The sequence below is a fragment of the Monodelphis domestica genome, chromosome 2 (assembly GCF_027887165.1).
Source record: "Monodelphis domestica isolate mMonDom1 chromosome 2, mMonDom1.pri, whole genome shotgun sequence".
Taxonomy (NCBI): domain Eukaryota; kingdom Metazoa; phylum Chordata; class Mammalia; order Didelphimorphia; family Didelphidae; genus Monodelphis; species Monodelphis domestica.
In genome coordinates, this window is record NC_077228.1 from 67,328,838 (window position 1) to 67,350,403 (window position 21,566).

General features: G+C 38.2%; 1 protein-coding gene and 1 pseudogene across 10 annotated transcripts in view; both read left to right on the top strand.

Annotated features, from left to right (window-relative positions):
• The window catches only part of LOC103093517 (uncharacterized), a 64,238-nt gene that overhangs the window by 22,970 nt on the left and 19,702 nt on the right, over positions 1–21,566 (top strand). For 3 of the 10 annotated variants that reach the window (XM_007480784.3, XM_007480776.3, XM_007480781.3), the window contains exons 2-4: positions 333–392; positions 1,095–1,130; positions 10,226–10,316. In XM_007480784.3, coding sequence (XP_007480846.1) covers positions 333–392; positions 1,095–1,130; positions 10,226–10,316 — 187 coding nt within the window. Of the gene's footprint in view, positions 1–288; positions 393–1,094; positions 1,131–10,225; positions 10,317–21,566 lie in introns of all 10 variants that reach the window. The other 7 variants (XM_007480778.3, XM_007480782.3, XM_007480777.3 and 4 more) reach the window with 4 other exon arrangements.
• LOC130457100 (stAR-related lipid transfer protein 4-like) lies at positions 10,328–15,029 on the top strand (annotated as a pseudogene).

Genomic DNA, 21,566 nt, shown 5'->3' on the forward strand with positions numbered 1-21,566 from the left:
GGTGAGGTATGACCTAATACTAGATTTAACTTGGAGTTCAGAGAGACCTGAGAACCATTCCTAGCACCACTCTAGGAAGTGAGTTAACTCTAGGCACATTCTTAATCTCTCCTAGCCTCAACCTCTTATCTGTAAAATGCAGACCATAATACTTTCATTACCTACCTCACTGAATTGGTGGGAGGAAATAACTTTGTAATCTTCAAAATGATGCAGTAGTAGGAGCTGTTGTTATTTTTCAGTATAACAAGTTCTGAAAAATTACCAGATTTGCTTCTTCCTCTCTAGGTTCCTTTAAAAGTTCCCATCATAAACTATGATATATATTCTAGGAATGAAGTCATTCCCAACTTGATGGGAAACAAGCCTTTGCTCATCACTTTTCCAGAAAGGTAACAAATTTAGTCACTAAGAGCTAAAATTTCAAGTTTACCTGAGGAAGCTTCCAAGTCTGTAGTCTGTAGACTGTAGGAGATGACCAACCCCAGCCTTCTCAGCCATTATTTAGCCCAGTGGCAAAAATGTCTTGGAGAGATGTATCTAGTAAATTTGTGAATCCCAAGCTCTCCTGAAGGGCCCTAGTGTTCTTCAGATCATAAATAGTGTTTCAGTAAGAAACTTTTATTGCTAATATAATTTCCCTCTAAAATATTAAATATAACAGTATCTATGTATCAATTATTTATTACATGAAGTCATTTTTGAGCATGGGAATAGGTCTAATTTCCTCTGTAATACTCCCACAATTCCTTGACTTACTTTGTTCTCTAGTTTCTACCATATCTGGGCCAGCATTTAAGGATTCTGTGAATGCACTTCAAAGACCCACATATTTTCATGGCCAAATGACAGTTTGGGAAGCACTGCAATAGACCAGTGAGAATACTGGAACCTGAAAACTGAATTTTGTCACTGGGACCACACCCTATTTGCTACTCCATGCTAGAAATGTTACTCTGACCAGCATAAATAGACTAGATATTTCAACCCACAGTTCACCCAGAATCATTAGTACCTGATTCTCTAAGCACATGCTTAGTGAATGAAGCTAACATATGCCGTGGAGATACAAACTGATTTGCCAATATTTTCAGACAGAAGGAAGGAGTGGTGACCCTTCTCTGTATGAGGTAAGTTAGAGAAGTTGAAACCCAAGCAACCTCCCCCTCTATCTTAAGCACTCATATCCCTCCAGAAGCAAATGTCTTTCTCCAAAATATTTCAGGGTGCCCTTCCTCTTCCTGGGTAGTTAGTTAGTTGCAAACTTTCCATTCCCCAAAAGTCTTGAACCGTGATTTCTAAATATGTTAGATTTTTTTTACTTGTTTCATTTTATAACAATCTCTCTCTCTCTCTCTCTGTCTCTCTGTCTTTCTCTCTCTCTCTCTCTTCCTTCCTACTTCCCTAACCCTCCTCCCCTTCCCAGTCCACCTCCATATTTCACAGCACACAAACTTCTTTGTTGAATTAAAGAAAATATCTCCTCTTGGTTTGGGAGATTTAGAGAGAATTATACCATACTGCTTGAAATAATTGGAAGCTCCTAGAGCAGTGCCAGAGTGTGCTAGAGAGGGCTGTTTCCTTCCCCTTCTCCACAGGCTCCTAAGGACATTTCTCATATGCCCCCCCTTTGTCCAGCAGCCTGATGGGAGTGCTTCCTCCCTCCCCTGACTGGGCACTCAATCTCTAAGGTCTCTGAAAGGTTCACCATCACTATGGCCTAGGGTATTGAGAAACTGTCCCTCTCTTAAGGAAAGAACTCTTTTTACATCAGTATATCATGGTACTTTGTGGTATTGTGATGATATCAGTACTGTCATGGAATCCCTGAACACAGAATTCTAAAGTTGAAAGAGAACTTAACCTCACAACTTGCCAGGGAAATGCATTAATTATTTCTAAAATATCACTAGTAAATGATTGTCTAGCTTCTAAGTGAATACCTCTTGAAACAGGGAACTCCATACTGAGACAGCCTTAGCCATACTGAGGTAGAAAGCCAAAACATTCAACTGTCAAGTAGCTTTTACTGTTAGAAAGCCCTTTCCTTACAGCAAGCCAAAATCTGCCTCCTTATATATAATTAATTCTAGTTCCTCCCTCTAGACTGTCATAGAATCAATCTCATAACCTACATAATAGCCCTTCAAAAATTTGAGGATAGCTATCAACTCCCTCCTTTTCCAATCTCTCTTTTCTTACGGTTTAAGCACCCCATTTCCTTCAATTATTACTTGTTTAAAGTGTTTTTAAACATTTCTCCTTTAATATGCCAGTAACCTTTGTCTGAACATGTTCTTGTTTGTCAATATCCCTCTTAGAGAAGATTAAGTGTTAGCATTTATAAGGAACTTTAAGGTTTGCAAAGCACTTTCCAAATATTATCTCATTTGATCCTCAAAATGACACTGAGGTAGGTGCTACTATCATCACTTTAGAGATGAGGAAACTGAGGCTGATAGAGGCCCTGTGAGTTGCCCAGGGTCACACAGCTAGTAAGTGTCTGAGTCAGGATTTGAACTAGTGTGTTCATTTGAGAATGTAACTTCCTTTCCACTGCAGCCCCTAGATCCCTGTATGGTACCAAGAAGGCACCCACTATCCAAGATGTGTAGAGTACAGAAGGATTATAATCTTTCATTTGAACATTATACTTCTATTAATACAGTTGGAGATTAATTTAAATTTTTTGTTTGCTTGTGATTTCTTTGGTATTTTTTATTTATTTTTTTATTTTATATTTTATATATTTTATTTTATTTATTATTTATTACTTAATTGGCACGGAGAACTCTAAGCAAGGAAGTTTCTTCATTCAATCAACGATCTGCATTCTATTCTGCCTAGAGAATGACCTAGAGAACTTGGAGGTGAAATGAGCCAATATGTGTCACAAAGAACTTGAACCTAGGTCTTCCTTATTGGTTGGGGTGTAGCCTTCTAGGCATTATGCTTCATTACCTCTAGTTTATGTTTATTAAACCTTGTTTTATTAGACTTGGATCATTGCTGTAACTAGCCTATTGGGATCTCTGGAGATCCTGATTCTCTCATTCAGTGTGAGCTTTCCAAGTTTCCTTGTTATCAGAAAATTAGATAATCATTCAGTCTATATTTTTGTCTATGTTATTGGGATTATTTCATCTCTTTCTTGAGAATCTCTCTTGAGTTATCTTCCTTTTTAGAATATTGGCCATATATCAGTCTTTCTCTGAACACTTTGAGCTCTGCCCTTCCATAATCTAGGAAAATTCTTTCACCAGTTCCATCTTTCCTCACAAATACTTAGTTACCAATTTTAGGATTTTGTCTAGATCCACAACAAGTTTAATAACCTGTAACTAGCAGAATATAGCTTCTTCCTTATTTAAAATATCAAGTCATTTAACTACCTCTAGTTTTCATATTCCTCTCCTGTTCTCTATAATTTATCAAAGATCACTAACAATTCTTTTAGCATCCTAGGGATGGAATCATCCCAAACCAAGAAAATCAACTGGTTCACTATTCTTGCCCTAAAAAAACCTTTTCTTCTTGTCTTCACCATTTTTTATAAGATTCAATTTATTCTGGGCTAATTAGCATTATTCTTACAACTCTATTCTATGGGGTTTTATGGCTTAGGTGTCTTTGCTACCATTTTTTGGAAATTTTCTTACTGAACCTGAATTGATTAAAAAGGTTCCTTTAAAACTTTATGGATTTGTCTCAGGGAGAGGGGAGGGGTGGTAGAGTGAGGGAGATTTGTTTAGATGCCTTCCTCCTATCTTTCTCACTGGGATCATTTGTGATTAAAACATCTCTTTCTTGAAAGTTTCCCTTCCCTTTTGAGCCATCTTCCCGTAGAGATTATCTGGCCATATGGCAGTCTTTCTCTGAACACTTTTAGTTCTGCACTCCTAAAATCTAAGGTACTTATTTGATCAGATCTATCTTTCCTCTTTTTGTCTCATTCATTCATTCCAACAAATTTTTATTAAAATTTTATATTTCCTACTTGTGCAATACAGTGCACATGGAGCTGAGAAAAATACAAAGATGAATAAAATGTAGTCCCTACCTTTAAGGACTTTACAATCTAGTAGAGATGATAATGTGGAGTACTGTGAACTGGTAATTTGAGGACTACATTGATGTGACTGGTTTGGGGCATTAGGAAAATCATCATAAATTCTAGGATGATATATTCACTTTCTCCCAGGGTTTCTTTCATGTCCACTTCACCAAGCATCTTTCCCTTGTTAATTCTAATTAAGTCCATAGCATTCCCATTGTCATTTCTTCCACCTTATTAAAAAGATTATATTGTCCAGGGGCAGCTAAGCAGCACAGCAAATGAGAGAGCCAAACCTGGAGTTGAGAGGACCTGTTCTAGCTTTAGACATTTCCTAGTTGTATGACCCTGGTCAAGTCACAACTCCATATGCCTACCTCTTTCTGGTATTGATTATAAGATAGAATGTAAAGGTTTTTTTTTTTAAAGAAAAATAAATTTAAAGATATTTATAAAGATTATATTGTCCAAGGCAAGTCAAGAATTCATCATTTGACTATTCCAACCTTCAGGAGAATAATTCAGGAGTATTCCCAAAAGGCATACCCTAATATCAGTACTCTCCTAAAGGGATCAAAGAAAAGGGAAGACCTATTTGAACAAAACTATTTAGAGCAGTCCTTTTGTGGTAGCAAAGAACTGAAAATAGGGGGTGCTGATCAGTTGGAGAACGGCTGAACAAAGTGTGATTATTAAAGAATACTAAGTGTGCTATAAGAAATGACCAGCAGTATAGTTTTATTTTTTAAAAACCTGAAAAGACTTATATGAACTGATACAAAGTAAAGTAAGCAGAACAAAGAGAACATTGTAACCAGTAACAGCAATACTGTAAGAATGATCAACTGTGGAAAGACTTCTTAGCTACTCTGATCAAATCAATGATTTAAGAAAATTCCAAAGAACCCATGATGAAAAATATTATCTCCAGAAAGACAACTAAAGAACTCTAAGTACAGATTGAATATACTTTTAACGTTTTCATTTTAAAAAAAGTTTTTGTGTTTTCTTTTACAATATGAGTAACATAGAAATATATTTTGATTGACTTCACATATGTAATCATTATCATATTGCTTATCTCCTCAAGGGACAGCGAAGGGAAAAGAGGGAGGAAGAAAATTTGGAATTCAAAATTTAAAAATAAATATTTAAAAATTGTATATGAAATTGAGAACTATTTAATGAAGTAAATAAAAAATATACTTTAATAATAATTCATCACTTGCTCTGCTTTTAGCAAATAGGACTTTTATCACCTTCTTTCCAAGCAAGTTTTGTAATTTGTGCCTAGAAGTTATTAGACACTTGCTCTGTCTGATTTAAAGGTAATAGTATCCCTTCCATTCTCTCTCCTTTTATTGCCATTCAAAAGCTTTCCATGTTTCTATCTTAAGGATCATAGATTTCTACATGTGTAACTTTCATTGACTCACAGTATTATCCTACCACTTTTTTTTTTCAAATATGTTCTATGGCTATATCTTTCTTTAGTCACTTTCTATTCATAAGTCCCTTTCTTCCCAGTCCTTTTTATTCCTATGACATTAAATTTCTCTCCTTGAATTAACATTTTAGGTTTCTTTCATCACACATACTGTGTACATCAGGCATCTTAGGTCATGAGCATTGCTCTTGACAATTTCCAATTCTTTTTTCATATGGATTAATGATCATGTCCTTTACCATTATTCTTTTATATCAGATTTAATTTCTTCCACAGTATCTAGGTTCAAAGTTTTATCTGGACATTTTTCTCCTTCCCTTCCCATTTTTCTTTTAAAGTCATTTTGATCAGATCAGTAAGTCTAGGTATATTTGACTCTACTGATATTGGAAAAATTGGGTCATTTGCAATGCTTTGCTTAGAGCATGAAGAGGAAATTTTCACTTTCAAAGACAGAGACTATTTGGCAAACAGAAAAACCCATGTTGACTGGAGTGTGACACTAGCATCTTGGGTTATCTTCCCCTCATTTGACCATTTTTGACTAGCTGATGAATAGTCAAGAGGAGAAGGAGGGTACGTGTGTGTGTGTGTGTGTGTGTGTGTGTCTGTGTGACAGGGTAACTGAAGGGGTGAGGTAGCAGCCCATGATTTATGGCTAAACCAATGGGTGATTAAGATGGCCACAACTGGGGCAAGTTCCAAAGTATTCCAGAGACTAAAAAATGTTTGGAAATACAAGAATCAGTTGCCTCACCTATCAAAGGAGGATATTAATTACATCATCTCCAACACTTAAAAGAAAAAATAAAAATTGTTTATTTTGGCAACTTTATGGAATTATTTATTGAACAAAGAAAAGTAGGGATTGTTAAATATTATCAGGAGGGGTTAGCACATCAAGTAGGTCATTAAAAAAAGTGGAGGTGAAACAAAGGGCATATTGTACCTCTTAAAGAAACAACAACCCTGTTTAAAAAAAAAAAAAGTTCTCAGGGGAAGCTAGGTGGCATCTTAGATTAAGAGCCATTCCTGGAGAAGGGAGGTCCTGGGTTCAAATATCACCTCAGACACTTCCTATATTTGTGACCCTCGGCAAGTAACTTAACTACAATGGTCTAGTCCTTACTGATTTTCTTTCTTGGAACAGATATTAGTATAAATTCTAATACAGGCAGTAAGGAAAAATAAACTCATTTCAAACAACTAGATTATGAAATCTTTCAAACTACCACTCCCTCTCCCACCACCACAGGATAGAGAAGTATGGGGGTGGGGGAGGGGCACAGGAACCACCAACTCTGGGAGAACAACTTATTCCTGGAGTCCAGCACAAACAGTACCTAAGGAGATATCAAGGGGAGATGGAAGGTGAGGCCACTCTTCTTTACCCACTAAGGAAAGTGTATGGATGGCTTAGTGTCAAAGCTAGGAAAAGGTTGCCAAAGAATTCCAGAAAGAGGAGCTTTTGTCAAGCCTGGAGTTGGAAGGATCTAGGTTCAAATCTGACCTTAGATACTTCCTAGCTGTATGACTTTGGCCAGTCACTTAACTCCAGTACCTGGCCCTTACTACTCTTCTGCCTTGGAACCACTATGCAGTATTCATTCTGTGATAGAAAGTAAGCATTTTAGAAAAGAAAGTCCATGAAGATTATTAATTGCTCAACAGCAAAGTACTCTGAGCTTTCAGAAGACAAAAGATATTTCAGGCAGTCACTCAGTAAACATTTGCTAAGCACCTACTATGTGGCCAGGCAGTATACTAAACAATGGGGATTCAAAAAGAAGTCTAACAGGAAGAGGGGAGACAAGCAAACAAGCTATATGCACGCTAAATTGAAGAAGGAAGGCATTCGAATGAAAGGAGTTGGGGAAATTTTTGTGTAGACAGAATTTTAGCTGAGACTTGAAGGAAGCCAGAGAAGCCAGTAGGTGGAGATGAGGGATAACATTCCAGACATCAGGGACAGCCAGAAAAAAATGCCCACAGCTAGGAAATGGAGTGTCTTGTTCAGCAGGGAGGCCAGTTACACTGGACTGAACACTACTAGCAGAAAATAAGACATAAGAAGAATGGGAAAATAGGCTTAGGGCTAGGTTGTGAATGGCTTTAAATGTCAAACTGGAGATTATGTATACAATCCTGGAAATGACTGGGAGCTACCAGAATTATAAAGTAGGGGGGTGACATTGTTGGATTTGCAGTCAAGGTAGCCTGTTGGTGGCAAACCATATTCTGAGTCCAGAGACTCTTTTAAAAAGTTCTTGAAGTGGCCCAAATGCCAGGCAACTTTTGTCAAGCAAGCTAAAGGAATCAACACAGGGGAAAGAACCTATAATTGGCCAAATGTGCTTACTTAAATTCTAGTCTCAAGATTTGGGAAAAAAAGAGTCTAAGATTGCATTTTGGAAGTGCCTTGAATTTATTATGCACTATTTTAAAGAAAAAAACAAGTGGCATGATATGAAATGGAGAATTGATTTCCAAAAAGAATCTTTTTTAGGGGTACCATACTTTATGCGTGGAAATTCTCTCTCTCTCTCTCTCTCTCTCTCTCTCTCTCTCTCTCTCTCTCTCTCTCTCTCTCTCTCTCTCTCTCTCTCTCTCCCTAACTTTGGAATTAAAAAAATGATAGCTTCAGAGTGTAGAATGAGGAGAAACATAACCCTATTTGTGAGTCCCCAGAGCTGAGCCCTCAAATGACCTCCCACATGTGTCCATCTAGTGTATTTTCCTATTAGAACAATTCTTTTTAGTTAGTCAAAGAGTAGCAGGCCTAGTATCAAAAGGCTTCCTTTGCTCACTCTGAAGCCCTGATGACCCAAGGTTGGTGTTTATTCTAGAGTGAAGGAATCTTGAACTGGCCTGGATGAGGCATGGTCAGCAAATTGTAGCTCCTAGGAATCAGGTGACCGGGTCAAAGTTCCTACCTGTTCCCATACAGAAAGTAGGGACAATTAGATGAGGATGATAAACAATGACCCCCTACTTCCCTTTCCCACACACATACCTTTTGGTCATGAGGAGAAGTGAGATTGGGTAGTAGTGAAGATACATGGGACATAAACTGTGTGAACACTGAGGCATTCTCCCTTTGCATGCCTTTGTTTTAAATGAACAATGGACAATGAAGCCTTACCCCACTTAGAGGAAAGAAAAATGTTCTTGGCACAGCTATTATTAATCCCATCTATATTTTCCAATAATGTGATGCCAGGAGAAAGCTAGGTAATGAGCAGAGAGAAAGTTTGTAATAACTCAGTGCCCAGCACACTACTGGCATATGTTCTATTATCATTTAAATAAATAAATAAATATATACATACATACATACGTACATACATACATACATACATACATACATACATACATACATACATAAAAAAAAAAGGAAGCAGTGAACCAGCAGTCCAGACAGGGAAGGGAGAACATTGGTACTATGGTCTTCCATCTCTGACCCCTTCAATAGTTAATAAGGACCAAGGTGAAAAAAGATTGAAGAAACCTAGTAGAGAGAAATGAACAACTTAGTTTGGTATGCAAGGCTCAACATTTAGAAAGGGTAGTAGGCAAGAGTAGAAAGATAGGAAGAATGAGAAAGGGAAATTGAATACAGTTGTCCTTAAAAGAGTCGCTGTGTGAGGAGAGCTAGGTGGCCCAGTGAATTGTGAGCCAAGCCTAGAGACAGGAAGTTCTGGATTCAAATGTGACCTTAGATACTTCTTAACTGCATGACTCTGGGCAAGTCACTTAACCCTAACCTTACTGCTCTTCTGCCTTGGAACCAATGTATACTATTGATTCCAAGATGTAAGGTAAGGGTTTATAAAGAAAAAGAGCCATGATGTGCCTGATATGAGTGCTCCTTCCAGCCTGGATGCTAACATTTCCATACTGTAAGCTGTTTCATGAGTTGCTCTGGTCCCAAACTCATCTATAATAATAATAACTTTTATAGAACTTTAAATTTTGGAAAGTGCTTTGCAAATATTATCTCATTTTTAACTCTCAACAATCCTGGAAGGTAGGTGTGAATATTCTCTCCATTTTGCAGATGAGAAAATGGACCAAGGTTCTGGTAGGAAATCTTTCCCATCTTAGCTAGATTTTCCTATGTACGACTTGTCACCTAAACTGTTTTTATAGGTGACTTCTCTTCATTCTCTCTAGGAAAACACAAACACTTGAGTATTATGCCAGTTGCCATGGGAAGATTATTTGGCTTCAAAAGAGCTGGTTTAGAAACCTACTAGCCAGTTCTCTGATCTTAGAAAAATAATTTTACTTCTCTGAACCTCATGGTCCTCATCTGTAAAATCAGGGGATTGGACTAGATAACTTCTGAGGTCCTTTTCATGCTCTAAGTCCCATGGAAAGCCACCATTTTGCCCATTTTAATTGAAAATCTGCCTCTCTGAAAGTTTGTTTCTAATTTGTATGTAAGGGGAAGGAGGACTATGGATAGTATTATCTTTAGGACTATAGTCCATATTCATAGAAAGCTTTCCAGTCCTCTAGGGAGAGGAGACAAAAAAGATCGGGATGATTTGGAGGAATGTAGTTATTCTCATTCTCTTCTTTCCCCTCTGAAAGTGACAAGTAAAATGAAAAAAAAAAATCCCTCTGTATTAGATAAAGCAGACAAGAGACTGGCTTTCCAAACCCTGGTAGTTTTGCGGGGAGCAGGGTGCTGTTAACTTTCTCTGTTCTTGATTACTCAGGCCTCATCATTCCCCCCTATCATCTACTGTTGAAGTCAAGAAGGATCTGACCCTTCCCAGCTTGGTTCAAGAACCAGAAACCTCCCAACAGGTACTCAAGTTTTCCAGTGGCATAAACCCAAATCACAGTTCTTGGAAGCTCCAGGGTGCAGAATTTGTCACTTGCCTTCTATCTACTCCCCACCCCAAAACCCTCACCTTGTTCCTTGGTGAATTAGGTGGAGGTGGAGGAAACTATACTGATGTAAGCCAACAAAGTCTAAGTTGGATGACTTCCACTACGTAGGCAGGGCAAATTCCCATGACATCAAATCAGAGCTCCCTTCCTGCCCTCCACCCCCACACCAAGAAAGCAAGTGAATACCTTCCCCCAAAGAAAACACTTGGCTGGATGGCTTCTTGCATGCCTGCCCTCCAGGGATGGAATTACCTTGATATTCTTTGGTTGGGAGAAAAGCCAGTTGGGAATAGAACCGAGGTTTGACTGTATCAAGGGACAGCACCCTGGACAAAAGAGAGGGAGCCTTAGAAACTGTCAACACAGAGGCAGATTGCACAACAGTAGTTAATGTCACCAGAAGGAAAGTTAAATGACTTGCCCAGGGTCACACAAGTAGCATGTGTTTGAGGTCAAATTTGAACCTAAGACCTCTTTTCTCTAGACCTGGCTCTCAAACCACTAGGCAACCTAACTGTGCCATCCTGTCTTTTTTAAAAGACTGGTTTAACTGAGGCCAGAAGCTCAGGGACTACTCATATCCCAGTTCCAATACTGATAACTTGAAAGGGGATAGATAATGACAATGAAGAATAGGATATCCAAGAAGCTCTGTCCTATTGTGAAGCCAAGTGTGAAAAGTGAAAATCAGGAGGTGAAGAAATGTTTTAAAGAGAAAGGACCAAGATGCTTTGTGGTATTGTAGAAAGAGTGCTAGGTTGGGAGCCACAGGACCTGGGTCTGAATCCTGAATCTCCAAATTAATACTTGTGTGGCTTTTGGGCAAGCTATTTTACATTCTTTGGCCTCCAGTTTCCTCATCTGTAAAATGAGGGGATGGGGCTAGATGCTTTATAAGAACTCTTCCAGGTCTAAACCTATGAGCATTCTATGTTTTTGTGTGTGGTATATATACATTGGCCAAGGTATCAACATCAAAGTGTGAGCTTTGACAATGAATGGCTGTATCTTATCTGGAAGCTACCACCTCCTCACTTCCAGGGCACCTAGGACTGGGAATCTCTAAGCTAAAGTTAGGCAAGCCTGCAGGATCTCTGCAGGAGAGAGTCAGGGAGCCCACCCATAAGAAGGAGTCTAGGCCCCTGGGGTTACTGTGAGTCAGCACTCCCACCTAGTGTCTAATTAGAGGTGGGAATCTCTATTGGTTTTTCTTTAAGGAAAGAAGTTGTGGTATGTCTCAACTGAGTGAGAAGCCCTCTGGCTGATGTTTTCTTTTTGTTTTTGTTTTTTGCTGTTCCCCTCTCTTTGTCCCACCCATCACTTACCAGGACTTGCCAAAACAGCTGCTAGCATTACCACAATAGGCTGGAAACTCAGCCTAGGATTGGGGAGTAGGAGTCAGATGCAAAGGCATCTGGTGGCACATGCATAGTGCCTGGCACACAGTAAGAACTTAATAAATGCTTGTTATCTCACTGGAAAACTGACCTGTCTAAGTTTGGCATCCCAAACCAGTCACTTTTGTAGGGTCACATCTGCCTTGCTAAGTTAAGTGCCTGGTGGGAGCTCCTCTCTCTTCTCAGGCACAGGACAATGCCTTAGTCAGGGGAGACTTGGATATTGATTATCTTTCTAGTGGGTATGGTGGCACCCACGTGATCTAGGATGACCAAATAGGAATGGATATGGAAGGATCTGAGGGAGGATAGAGCAGGTAAACAGAAGGACATCCAGTGGACAAAAAGGAAAATCAACAAATTAGAATATTATTTCTGATTCGAGCCACTTTCCTACTTGGGAAAAAGAAATGGAAGCCTTGACTGATGCTACATTACTTGCAACTAAGATTAAAAACACGCTGTGCCAGTACCACAGTATTGAAGATAATAAGTGGAGAATTGCTAAGAAAACAAAAGATATAACAGAGCGGCAGAAGCCATCAGATGAATTCAATGGATATCTCTACAAAATGCAAGGTGTTATAGAAGATGTAACTAATAGCATTATAGATTGCATTTGCCCAGGATCTCGTCACCTAGACTGGGACAGCTTAATGACTTCCATGGATATTGCTGAGCAATTTGAAGAAAATTGCCATGTGATGCTTTACACAACTGCTGGGCCACTATGGAACCTCATTGCACCAAGAGAATTTGTTGATTTCTCTTATACCACACAATATGAAGAAGGGCTTTTGTCATGTGGTATGAGTATCCACTATGAAGAAATGAGATGATTTTGTCTGTGGGTATAATCACCCCTGTAGGTTGGGTTTGTGTTCCACTTCAAGACAATCTTGCTAAAAGTCTTTTGACAGGCTATGTTCAGACAGATCTTCGAGGGACGCTTCCTCAGTCTGCAGTAGATACAGCTATGGCTAGTACCTTTGGTAAACTTTGTTGGCGATCTCAGAAAAACTCTGAAGACCTAAATGGATGTGAACCCAAATACCATGAACTCTTGTCATCCATCATTCCTCTTTCCTGTATTATATTGTAAAAACCTCAGGCTAGGTGAGAACTTTATTGTTCTAAAGTGTGACACTTCTTTTATTCTTAATGCCTTTAAATATGGCTACAGTAGAATTGGAACTACTGTACTGCTTAAAAACACAAAAAAATGGATTTCATCTTCTTAAGAGCTGATTAGTATCTCAATGTGAATATATATTGTCTTCATAGGAATTATCAGAAGCACCAACTTTATGTTGTTAGGATAGCATACAAAATAATTTCCTGTTGGGTCCTACATATATTCAAAATAATTGTCTGATCTTATTGTTAAATTTATCTGTTAAAATTTTTTTCTATATTCATTCGGTTGCTTTGAGATTGATTTAGACTTAGATGAATTAGAGGAAACAATTGTTTTTTCTATTTCTTTTTTAAAAAGTCTCCTTTACTATTAGTTAATGTGGCAGTTAAATATTGAAATGAAGAAATATAAGGGGTTTTCTACAACCCACAGTTGATACAAATTTCAGTTGTTAGAACTGAAATATATTTCCATGTCAATAGCCAACCATCATTCTTTAGTTAAGTAGCTAATGTACACTGACTTGAAACCTCTTTAGAAATACTTGAGGGTGTTTATAAGTGGAATTGGGCGAAGGTAGAAACTATGTGTGAGTTACAGCAAAAATATTGTGTGAATTTAGCAGTAGATTTTGCAGGAGTCCACTCCGAAGCAGATCACTGGTAATGTCTGACAAAAAAAATTCTGGAGAATTGCTTACAAAGAAAAGCAAATCAGAGGTACGCATTGTTTTATTTTTGGAAATAAAACACTCAACTTGTGGAATATTATAATTGTGAATAAATTATGGCATAACCTAAGTCATAGCTAGCACACACACCTAACAGGTGGTCATGTGAAAAACTGTAACTTGAATAACCCAAATGGGGAAGTGTTCTAATTCCATAGATGTGGTCAATTAAGGGTCCATTCTAGGTGATTTACTATGTACTTATGTCTTGGCTGAGAAAGGAACTATGAGAAGTGGATGATAGTTTAAATGTGAAATGTATTGAATGCAGATGAATTCCAAGACAGTAATATGCTATCCATGAATGTGTTATATATAGTATGTATAAGTAACATACTAAATATAATGTAAAAACATTTTAAAATGTAGCTTTGCTTCCCCTACTTATGATGGTAAACTGAAAGTATATTTAATTCTTGAAAATATCTTGGGTCATACATAGCCCACTGATTCAAGCCATGGAAGTATCAAATAATGAAAATGCCCAGACCCCTAATATGTATTTTGCCCCTGCATATAAGAAAAATAAGCAATAGCTTCTATTTGATTAAGAGAATATACAAAATAAACTTGACTACCATCTAAAAAAAAAAAGAATATTATTTCTGTGGTGCATGGTTGGGTCTATGGCGCCATACTGTTGCAAAAATGTACCATGAAAAGTTCTGCTCTTACTGGGTAGCTTCAAGTATCAAATGAAATAATTTATTAAAAACATTTTCTTTTCATTTAAAAAAAGTCTTTGTTTTCAAGGATGGCTCTCAGAGAGTCCAGAGGGAGGAATTTAGGGAGAAATTTAAGCTTTGCAAAAGCAAAATATATCAATAATTACGATTTTTCAAAAAATATACTAAGTGCATTAGAAATTCTAAGACCTACCTACATAATTGTTAGCTATTGTATAACACCTTTCACCTGCTAATAACAGGTATTGATTCTTTGCTTTTTCAATGGCAATAAATGGATATATGAGCCTCCTAGAGGTAACTCAGAGATACAACCAGGCCAATACAGAACATGGAAACCAATCCAGGATCCCAATTTCAAATCTCAGATCAGTGTGCAATAATTCCTGAGAAATCATGAGAGAGGGGGCAGAAATATACATCTATCGTCCTTTCCCCTCCATACCACATGATGGTAACAGGGCGAACTTGACTTCTCAAAGACCGTATAGGCCAAACAGAACCTCTGGCTGGTCCTACTGAGAAGGAAAGAGTTCACACATAGGCCCAAGAATGGATTCTATGTTTTTTGTTCAAGGGCCCATCTCACTAAGCTTGGAGAGGATCTTCACTGGAGTTTCTTGCAGGGTTATAAATTTTTCAGCCACAGAAGACCATCTGTGATCTATTGTTAAATGTGAGAAGAGAGGATGGGGGGGGGGGGGGAGTGGGACCATTAGGTGTCAGAAAAATAAGAAGCAAATACATCTTTACTTTCTGTTGCCTTTAGTTTCTGTTTCTGTTATGTAAACAGGTGTTCCTTGCAAGCCTGCCTTTTTAGCCAATACAGAGAGACAGAGAGACAGAGAGAGACAGAGACAGAGAGAAAGAGAGAGAGAGAGAGAGAGAGAGAGAGAGAGACAGAGACAGAGACAGAGAGACAGAGAGAGACAGAGAGAGAGAGAGAGACAGAGAGACAGAGAGAAAGAGAGAGAGAGAGATAGAGACAGAGAGACAGAGAGAGAGAGACAGAGAGACAGAGACAGAGAGACAGAGAGAGAGAGAGAGAGATTCAGAGAGAGAGAGAGAGAGAGAGAGATTCAGAGAGAGAGAGAGAGAGAGAGAGAGAGAGAGAGAGAGAGAGAGAGAGAGAGAGAGGCAGAGAGACAGAGAGACAGAGAGAGAGGAGAGAGACAGAGACAGAGACAGAGAGAGAGGGCAAAGGTGCTCTTAAAGGATCCTGAAACTAGAACTCGACCTCTATCTATCTAGAGGCTATCTAATCTTCTCTAAACTTCTCATTCTACTAATGAGGAAACTAAGGCTGGGTGATTTGCCCAAGATCACTCAGATAGTCAGCATCAAGGATGGGATTCAAACCGAGGTCCTTTAACTCTAGGACAAGTGCCCCTTTCACTCAGGAAGTATTTATTAATGCTGCCATCCCACGTTGTGGCAGCCTTGTTAGACTTTGGTTATAGAGACATGACAAGAAGTTTCTGTGTGGAACCTGAAGAGCAGGCTTTTGATTCTCTGGTTTAGTCAGTAATGGGCTAGACTTCCAGGGGCTTGGTGAGCAGGTTCCTCTTGCTCTTGCTGCTGAGGCTGCTGGAAGAGTGAGGTTCCTACCAATCTTCTCTTGACTCTCTGAATCTTTGGCTCAAAAGAACAAGATTCCTGGGCCTCCAATCATTACAATGGTTTATTAGCCTAGATCTGCCTTCAGTTAATAATTTGACCTTAAAGGAAAGGAAGAGCAGGAGAAGAGAGAAGCCCTCCATCCAGAGATATGCAGAGCATTGCCTGGCCTCCCACATCAGAAAGAAGATGAGGTCCTGTCAAGATGGATTCCCAACCTCTTTGAATCAACAAGGTGGGGAGCACATTGCAAGAGTGTGTTTGTCCAGGGAATAGGAAACTACCCAGACCTGGAGTGACTCACAACTACCTCACAGGAAATGCAAAAATCTCCTTCCCTGCCTGTCTTACATACCATAAACCAGTTCGGGTTTGCTGCTCTTTAAGGCAAGATTTCAGGGTTACAATAAGCCTGGGGAGTCAGTGTCATGATGATATTCCTGGCATAGAACACTAAAACTGAAACTCACAGAATTAGCTTTAGGCAAGAGGTGAAAACAGAACAAGAATGCCTTTTTAGTCTACACTCAGAAAGGGGGAGGGGTGGGAAGAGATAGAGGGAGAGAGAGAGAATTTCTCAGAGTGTGTCTTGTTTGGTCCCTGAGTCTAAGGTTTAAATTGTTTTTTTTTTTAATTTTTAAATTTAAATTGTTTAAAAAGATCAAAGATTGAGGAAAATGATGTGTGTGTACAAAAATATTTATAGCAACTTTTTTTTTGTTGTGGCAAAGAACTAGACATGAGGAGAGCCCATCAGTTGGGGAACAGCAGAACCATTTAAGATATATAAATGTAAGAGAGTGCTATTGTTCTGTAAGAAAGGAAGAGATGATGTCAGAGAGATCTATGAATTCTTACAGAGTGAAGTGAACAGAATCAGGACTCCCATTTCTACTGTAACATCAGTATGGAAAAAACTAACCATTCTGAGAGATTCAAAAACTCTAATTCATGAAATATCAATCATGATCCTAAAGCACTAGTGATGAAGCATCCTTAGTCTGCTTACCTCTTGCCTTGCACAGAGAGTATCCAAAAAAAAAAATGATCTCACTTGGTTGAAGTAAGAGAGGAGTTCTTCACTCAGGAACCAACCTGCCAACCTAAAAAGGTAGTAAAGGCAGGGAAGGTTCTGTAATTACATAGAGAAGATTCTAAGCTGCCTTTTCATTTTAATCACATAATCATCAGTTATGTCATCTACAGTAGACAGCAGTCAGCTTGGTGCTGTGAGAAAATAACTGAAGCTGGAGTCAGAGATTTCAAAGTCTTACCTGTAACTCTTAATTCCTATGTGACTTTAGGCAGAAATGGAACCTTTCCTTGTCTAGATGATCTCTGATCCCTTTCAGCTTTATATCTATGATCTTAACATAAAGATTTCCCATCCAGATAACCCACTTTTTACTATGAATGGAGAAGATAATGAGACAAATCAATGTTATCAACAAACTGTCACTTAAAAAGCATTTAGTAGGGGCAACTGAGTGGCTCAGTAGTTTGAAAACCAGGCCCAGATATGGGAGATTCTAGATTCAAATCTGGCTTCAGACTCTTCCTAGCTGTGTGACCCTGGACAAGTAACTTAACCCCCATTGCTTAGCCCTTACCATTCTTCTGCCTTGGAACCAATACACAGTATTGATTCTAAAATGGAAGGTAAAGTGTTTTTTTTCTTTTTAAATAAAAAGCACTTAATGGGGCTGTTAGGTAGATAGAGTGGCCAGGCCTTGAGACAGGAGGACCTAGATTTGAATCTGACTTTAGATACTTCCTAGCTATGTGACTCTGAGCAAGTAATTTAACCCCAGTTGCCTAGCCCATGCCCTTCTGTTTAAGAGAACTTCTAAACAAAAGTAAAGGTCAACAACAACAACAACAACAAAAAACCCCAACAAGCATTTAGTAAATATCTATGTTCTGGGCACTATGCTAAGCACAAAGATGAGCAAAAAACAGTCCCTCCCTTCAGGGAGTTTACATTCTAATTGGGGGTGGGGAATTATATCCAAAGAAGATATATACAGAATACATTAGAGATAATTAATAGAGGCAAAGGACTTGTATGAGAGGAGATTAGATCTCTTTTTAATCATAAACTTTGCCTTCTCCACCAAGCTTTGAACCAGAGTTGTTGATAAAGCAGCCAAAGCATTTATCCTTCCCTTTACCCTCAATTTTTTTTTCCTGACCTCCTAGGAATCTGCGCTTTCAGTATTTAAGATGAGGCAAAATAAGACAGAAAGCATCCTGCTACCTGGAAGAAGATAACCCTATTCCAGGACTCTTGTTCCCCCCCCTTCCTTCCCCCCCCCCACAACCCATTACCAGCAACAAGTTCCCCAAAAGAAAAACCAAGCCTGGAGCTTCATACCCTCTGCCCCATCTCCCTCCCTGTAGGGATGAGAACAATATGTTCAATCTGAGCACCTGGGATAAAAAGGATCCTCCTTTATGATCTTAGGCAATCACCTCTCCTTTCTCTGGGCTTCTGTTTCCTTGTCCTTGATCAAGTTGGTTCAATGAAATGATCTTGAAGGCCCCCCTCATATACTTTCAAACCCTATGACCTTTGGAGTAATCCTCAGGAAATAAAGAATAGACCAAAGACGAATTAGTTGGTTGGTACTATAGGAAGGGTGAAGGTCAGGGTTGGTGTGTGAGGTGAGGGTAAGGGTTAGTGAAGAGTTAAAAGAAGAGGTGCTTACACACCAACAGTTCAGTAACCATTAACCTGAGTAGCTCCTTATTCTGCTATTGACCTCCTATTCATTTATTTTTGTCTCATCAACATTCCACTTTGGAAGAAAGGTAAGGACTGTAAATATTAAAATTAAAATACAATAACTAAATATATTTTATAATGTTTTATTAATAATAACTAAAGCAAAAGAATTGCCTGAATTCAACCTGGTCATGGGTCAAAAAGAGCATGGGAGGAGCATACATCCACTTAAATACCAATAACGTGATCTCACCAACTTGGAGACGCAGGAGAGATTATAAAGAAACTTGGGAAATACTAAGGACTTCTGGGGAATGAAGTCAAAGGTTCAAAATCTCCATTTATACAGGGCCAAAGAGTCTACATCCTTGGAGAATGAGAATGACAGATTATGACAATTACCTAGTGTGCTCTTTTTTTTGGGGGGGGAGGGGAATTTTATTTAGTCAATTTAGAACATTATTCCTTGGTTACAAGAATCCTATTCTTTCCCTCCCTCCCCTCCCTCCAATGCTTCCCGTATCCAATGTGCAATTCCACTGGGTTTTAAATGTGTCCTTGATCAGAACCTATTTCCACGTTGCTTATGTTTGCACTAGGATGATCATTTAGAGTCTATATCCCCAATCATATCCCCCTCGACCCATGTAATCAAGCAATTGTTTTTCTTCGGTGTTTCTACTCCCACAGTTTTTCCTCTGAATGTGGATAGTGTTCTTTCTCATAGATCCCTCCAGGTTGTTCAGGATCACTGCATTGCCACTAATGGAGAAGTCCATTACATTCAATTGTACCACAGTGTATCAGTCTATGTGTAAAATGTTCGCCTAACTCTTCTCCTCTCACTCTGCATCAATTCCTGGAGGTCATTCCAGTTCACAATAGTATTCCATCACCAACATATACCACAATTTGTTCAGCCATTCCACAATTGAAGGGTATCCCCTCATTTTCCAATTTTTTTGACACCACAAAGAATGCAGCTATGAATATTCTTGTACAAGTCTTTTTCCTTATTATCTCTTTGGGGTACAAACTCAGCAATGCTATGGCTGAATCAAAGGGCAGATAGTCTTTTAGCGCCCTTTGGACATAGTTTCAAATTGCCCTCCAGAATGGCTGGATCAATTCACAACTCCACCAGCAGTGCATTAATGTCCCAACTTTGCCACATCCCCTACAGCATTCATTACTTTCCTTTGCTGTCATGTTAGCCAATCTGCTAGGTGTGCGGAGATACCTCAGAGTTGTTTTGATTTGCATTTCTCTGATTATAAGAGATTTAGAACACTTTTTCATGTGCTTATTAATAGTTTTGATTTCTTTATCTGAAAATTGCCTAATAACGTTCCTTGCCCATTTATCAATTGGAGAATGACTTAATTTTTTTTGTGCAATTGGTTTACCCTTTATAAATTTGAGTAATTAGACTTTTGTCAAAGGTTTTTGTTATGAAGATTGTTTCCAAATTTGTTGCTTCCCTTCTAATTTTGGTTGCATTGGTTTTATTTGTACAAAATATTTTTAATTTGCTATAATCAAAATTATTTATTTTACATTTTGTATTTTTTTCTAACTCTTGCTTGGTCTTAAATCTTTCCTTTCCCAAAGATCTGACATGTATACTATTGTGTGTTAACCTGATTGACTTATAGTTTCCTTCTTTATATTTGTCATTCACCTATTCTGAGTTTATCTTGGTGTAGGGTGTGAGGTGTTGATCCAAACCTAATCTCTCCCATACTGTTTTCCAATTTTTCCAGCAGTTTTTATCAAATAGTAGATTTTGGTCCCAAAAGCTGGGATCTTTGGACTTATAGACTGTCTTGCTGAGGTCACTTACCCCAAGTCTATTCCATTGATCCTCCTTTCTGTCTCTTAACCAGTACCATATTGTTTTGATGACCACTGCTTTATAGTATAGTTTGAGATCTGGGACTGCAAGGCCACCTTCCTTCACATTTTTTTTCGTTATTTCTTTGGATAGCTTTGATCTTTTGTTTTTCCAAATGAATTTTATTATATATTTTTCTAATTCAGTAAAAAAGTTTTTTGGTAGTTCAATGGGTATGGTACTAAATAAATGAGTTAATCTGGGTAGGATTGTCATTTTTATTATATTAGCTTATCCTACCCATGAGCAATCAATGTTTTTCCAATTGTTTAGATCTAGTTTTAATTGTGTGGAGAGTGTTTTGTAGTTGTGTTCATATAGTTCCTGTGTTTGCCTCGGCAGATAGATTCCTAAGTATTTTATATCGTCTAGGGTGATTTTAAATGGAATTTCTCTTTCTAATTCTTGCTGCTGAGATGTGTTGGAAGTATATAGAAATGCTGATGACTTATGTGAGATTATTTTGTATCCTGCAACTTTGCTAAAGGTGTTGATTATTTCTACTAGCTTTTTAGTTGATTCTCTAGGATTCTTTAAGTAGACCATTAAATCATCTGCAAAGAATGATAGGTTGGTCTCCTCATTGCCTATTTTAACCCCTTCAATTTTATTTTCTACTCTAATTGCTACTGCTAGTGTTTCTAGTAAAATGTTAAATAGAGGTGATAATGGACATCCTCATTTCACTCCTGATCTTATTGGAAAGGCTCCTAGTTTATCCCCATTGCAGATGATGTTTGCTGATGGTTTTAGATGTATATTGTTTATTATTTTTAGGAAAAGCCCTTCTATTCCTATGCATTCTAGTGTTTTCAATAGGAATGAGTGCTGTATTTTGTCAAAGGCTCTTTCTGCATCTATTGAGATAAGCATGTGATTTTTGTTGGTTTGCTTGTTAATATGGTCAATTATGTGGATGGTTTTCCTAATATTGAACCATCCTTGCATTCCTAGTATAATATATACTCATAATGAA